Source organism: Eptatretus burgeri, chromosome 13, assembly GCF_056783735.1.
Source record: "Eptatretus burgeri isolate ZD-2024b chromosome 13, Ebu_testis_v1, whole genome shotgun sequence".
Lineage (NCBI taxonomy): Eukaryota > Metazoa > Chordata > Myxini > Myxiniformes > Myxinidae > Eptatretus > Eptatretus burgeri.
Window position 1 is genome coordinate 42,260,639 of NC_140973.1, and position 5,373 is coordinate 42,266,011.

The 5,373-nt window shown below is 45.6% G+C and overlaps 1 protein-coding gene across 1 annotated transcript in view; it reads right to left on the reverse strand.

Annotated features, from left to right (window-relative positions):
* Positions 1–200: 200 nt before the first annotated feature.
* COXFA4L2 (cytochrome c oxidase hypoxia associated subunit FA4L2) overlaps positions 201–5,373 on the reverse strand; it is an 11,615-nt gene continuing 6,442 nt past the window's right edge. The window contains exons 3-4 of the mRNA XM_085852200.1: positions 1,891–1,951; positions 201–1,196 (exon numbers count right to left, since the gene is read on the reverse strand). Of these exons, the coding sequence (XP_085708326.1) occupies positions 1,140–1,196; positions 1,891–1,951 (118 nt within the window). The 3' untranslated portion in view covers positions 201–1,139. The remainder of the gene's footprint in view (positions 1,197–1,890; positions 1,952–5,373) is intronic.

A 5,373-nucleotide genomic window follows, 5' to 3' on the forward strand; every position in this document is an offset into this window, starting at 1 on the left:
TATGAAGGATGGCAACAACTCCATTTGGAATCTCTCTCGCAGTTTCTCCAGGGGATAAGGAGGAGGATTGCAGCAGTCATTCGTTATCATGGTGTTTAAACACATTACTGACATTTAAAGACATTTATTCCATTGTAACATAATTTTATATCATTATCCACAGTTCTTGAACCCTGCATCACAAGATGTGGTACCAGCAGTCACATTTTAAAGTTATGTTTTATGGTGTAAAACATTATCATTACAGACATCCTCATTTTGTGATTTAACAAAAAAGGCTCTGTATCGATCTCAAATCATTAATTTGTCAAACATGCATACTTTAGCAATACATCGAGCCATTTCTGATAAACATTATGGTTTCTGAACAATCTCATCAGTTATTGCTGTGATCCAGTAAAACTCAGCTTGTGCTTTACTTTCTTCCATGTGTTTTGTTTTGTTTATTTAAATCCAGCCAGAGTTAAAATGTTGGCTACATGTTAACGTGAGATCCATCATTAAAGTAACAACAAAAAATAGTATTTCTTCAGTAAGTAGTATTGGTCTTCATTGGCAGACACTTTTAACGGTGGGATTTATCAAGTTAAAAAGTTGCAATGGTATTATAATCACCATGGGAAGCAATCTAAAGCTGCCATGGAGAGAGATAGAGATAGAGATAGAGATAGAGATAGAGAGAGAGAGAGAGAGACAGAGACAGAGATTAATAGGAGAGAGATTAATTAGGGTTATTGAATGCACAAAATAAGATCAAGGGTAAGAATGTGGGATGACAGGGGAGATGGTGCACAGCCTACTTGAAGCAATAGAGAGAAGAGTCAGGTTGAACAGCCTCCAGAGAGTTATTCCAAAAATGGAACAAAAGAGTGGAGGTAAGGGGGTGGGGGGAGGGGGAGTCTAGATTTTGGAAATATGATTTCAACACAATTTGTAAGATAGTGAAGAGAAAGCAGAAAAAAAAAGACAAGATTGTGTTCAAAGCGTTGTGGAAATGTCAATATTTGTTCAGGATGATGTGCTTCAAACAACCTAAATAAAATGTGGATGAAAGGTTCAAGATAGGAAATGACCGACTTGGACTTGGACTCATATCTCTGTCGACAAGGGATAAGTATTCTCCCTCAAGGTTATCCCATTCAGAAATCTGGTCGATCCTTTTTCAGGTTCTTGTAATCCGTTTTGACAGCCAAGAACTGAAGGAAAGACAAACACCAAGATAGGATTTGTAGAAAGTCAGGAAGTCATAGCCATTATCAGAAAGCACATGATACAATGAAGTGACAGACAACATCATACTATAGATTCAGGATTTCCTGTGCTGATCCTACAAAATTGCCCATACACTTGCATACAATATTTTGTGCACAAACGTTCTATGACAAATTTAATGACCCGATGGTTATTCCCATCATGTTTTGCTTTTGGGGTCTGCCAGGGAGTATTTGGCTCAAGTCTTTCACGAAGTGACTGGCCAGGCCTATAGTTCAACTGAAGGTGGCAGGAATTTGGAGTTTGTGCAGGGTGCTGCTGATACTTCGCCAACTCTGAGAAAAAAATACCATGGGATTTTTAACATCCACCAACTAATCCGAGCAGACAGTCGAGCAAGCAAGGTTCATGTCCATACTTGTAAATGCAACAACACCCTGCGCGCGAAGCACCGATCCAACAATTGAGAGCTGGGCTGAAAATCAAACCCAGGTGAGACAGCTCAAACGTAAGTGCATTGCATCTGCATAATCCTGTCAGGCTGTCCTAAGAATTAGTTGATATCCATAATTGGGGTGCTTGGCTGGAAGATTTGTGCTGGATCTTCTGCTGGCGTATCATCTTGAAACAGGTATTAGTTAAGATCCACTCACACCTTTCTCTACAATATGCACTAACCTTATACTGGTAGTTTGGTGGCAACTTGTTCCATGGCTCTGGGTTTCCTTTCTTATTCCAGCTGGGGTGAAAGTCACAAGAATAGGAAGAGAGGGTAGGTGTTGAACATGATTTGGAAAATAGAGAAGAGAAAGCAGGAATTACAAAACAAGAAAAAAAAAGAAAAGAATGTTTTCAGAGAGTAGTTTTACACAACACATGTTAACATCCATAGATTGTGACTGAATAGGGGAAGCAGCTGAAAACTTCGCAAAAGTTTAAGTTTGGGAAGTGATAAATACAATCTTCAATGTACCATACTCTCCACAAAGCGTTAGTGCTGCCGAAGAAGTCCCTTGTCAACGGTTATGCTGGGTTGTTTGCCATTGCTTTCCCAGGAGTCTGTCAGGGCATGAATTTGTAATTTGTTCAGGATGCCGGCAATAACTTGCTCGCCTAAGATTTGCGAAAGGCACATTGTGGGATGGCAAACATCCACCAATGACCAATGCCACCGACTTGACATCCTTCCGATGATGGGCGGCGTACACATTGATTCCTCACCTGCATGTGAAATCCCCAGGATCACAGCTTATACTTGCGTCGAGATTCAAACTTCGATAGCTCAGTGGTGAGTGTTCCAACCTCTATGTGAGTCTGCCATCACATAAATATAATCAGGAAAAGTTAAATATGATTAAGTAAATCTGAATGGACTACAAAACTGGTGTTGGCTTCATGGTTAGGGTGCTGGGCTTGGGACCCTAAGATCCTGAGTTCAAATCACACTTGCTGTTGAATTAATACCAGGTGGGGTTGACTGTCTGTCATCCTTCTGAGATTGGCAAAATGAGTGCTGGCTTGCTGGTATCTTGTGTTGGAGTGGTAACCTGTCCAGGATTGTGCCCAATAGCAAAGGAGACTGCTTTGGCAGCAGCAATGCTCTGTACAGAGTATGGTCCTAAAGGCCCAGTCACACCTTGACGTTTTAGCCAGCTTATGCCGATTTTTGGATAATTTGTGTAAAACGCAGGTACACGTCGAATACGTTATGGGTAAGTTTTGATAACATTGACAGCACGCTGAAAAACACTGCCATACGTCGTAGTACGCTGGCTTTAAACGTTGTACTTTTCGGTTGTCCTCAAATTTTCCATGCTTGAAATTTGAAATGAAATGAAACGTAGGCACGTTACGCGATCGTTGACACATGTTACTTGTAAGGTACTCATAAGTCGAAACAGGTCAAGGTAATGTTTAGCGTCAGTGTTCCAGACTCCCGGTTTTTTTTTCTTCGGTATGACGGTGTTCAGTGTACAGTGCGGTTATGATTTAAATTGTTGAGCGGCAGCCTATTAATTATATTATATTGTTACGGATTCGCGCCCGCCGGCGTGCTGACAGCCACGTAACTCGAATCGCGGCACGTCGCCCACCGGACGGACAATCCAGTCGTGACCCTCTCGGACTAACGCCGGGAACCAGTCACGGGTGGACCTTTCGGTCTCACCGCGATCGAGCCAATCAGCCCCCGCGTGGGATAGGGTTGCTCGCCAAATTCGACCTACCTAAGTACCCACACGGAGGGTAGACCGGGCGATCGCACCTCGCCGCAGGTCGACTTCGGACACGGGCCACTTAAGTGACCCGTTCCATACTATCGGGATAACCGAGCGGTGTTATCGTCGGCCTCGACGGTTCGATTAATTATCGGGCGTATTCAGCCCACTACCAACCCTTTACGTGAAGTAAGATGGGGATTCAATAGAGGAAAAGACGAAGCGAAGCGGGAGAACAGTTCAATAATAAAGCACATTTATTCGCGATGAACGGAAAGCACACATATACAATTCCACCAAAAGCACATAGAAAAAGAAGAGAAACACAATTCAATTTTACACAAAAAGCAAATGTAAAAGCGAAGACACAATGCAGAGCTAATACCGACTACCGAGCACACGGCAACACTTATACAATTCTACTTCACAGACGGCGCCGACAACACATACCCAAAACCAAGAAAAAGAACACCCTCAAGGATGAGGCGGGCCTGAGGCCGAGACCGGGTCGGGCCTACCCGTCTGATGATGAGACGCGGAGCGGCGATGGTGCCTCAACTCCGCGGGCCTCGCGGACAGTGTCTGGTAGGGGGTGGGAAAAGGGGCCCCCTTGGTCGCACTATCTCAGCGCGGGGGGAAACAGGAGGGGGTTGCTGATGCTCGGGGAAAGGAGGATTTTTACTCTGTCTCGAGTCCCGCGACGAGCGTCTCCACCTCGACCAGGTCGCGCCGTCGGCCTCCCTGGTGTGCAGCTCCCGGCACGACGCGAGCACCCCCTCGTCTGCCTTCGCCGCCTCTCCACAGCTCCGTCCTCTTCGCTCCGACTCCAACGCACACGACGACGACGACGACCAACAACCCTTCTTCCCAACTCCACTGACTGCGAAGTCTTAACTGACTCGACTGACGAACGCGGCCGCTTATATCAGCCCCGTGGCTTCGCCTTTGACCCCCTGCCTTCGACCTTTCACCTCGCTCCCCATTGGCCCGAGAAAAAGTGGGCGTGAATGCATTTTGATCCATGAATTTGCATATAGCGATCGCCCTCCAACGCCCTGGAGGCGGGGCCAAATCGCCCCTCGCTCACCGATTGGACGGAACAAAAGTGGGCGTGTGTCGTTTTTGATCCGTTTTTGGAGCGGAAAATCCGTGGTTTTGTACACGCTGTTCGGCGCGCGCCCTGCACGAGTCCAACACCGGTACCCACAAGCGGCGCAAGAACGGTGGCGATGCGACGGTTGCGAGGTGTGACGGGAAAGGTCGTGGCTGTTGTGGTGAAGCGGCGTTGTGGTGGGTGGTTGATGTTGTGACGACTGTTGAGACGCGGTTGGCGGTGGTAATCATGGCGGTTGGTCCAAAATAAAGATAGTAAAAGAAAAACAGCTATCCTGAAGAGTCGCAGCACGCATGAATGACATGTATTCCCACTAGACAACGGGTTTGGGCCTAACTACACATATACTTACGGAGATATCTCACCTAAGGGACCTGAATGGTGGTTTGCGAATTTGGTAACCACAACAATATTATAACCGCACTAGAAATCGAAGTGTCAACATCACCGTCATACCGAAGGGGAAAAAAAAAAACAAAAAAAAAACAGGGAGTCTGGAACACTGACGCAAACCATTTCCTTGACGCGTTTCGACTTATGAGTACCTTACAAGTAACGTGTGTCGACGTGTCAACGATCGCATATTGTGCTACTGCGTACAACTTATTCCCATCGCATGCGGAACGTGTGAGGCATATGGCAAGTTCATCGTAAAATGTTTAACACGTTTAAAATTAAAAGACGTACTCCACTTAATACGACGTACGATAGCGTACTTTAGCATTCTATTCATGCATACCAAACTTACCCATTCCGTATTCGACGTGCACCAGCATTTTAGACGCGTTTTTCAGAGGTCGGCAGACTCTAGCAAGATCGCCAAGGTGTGAC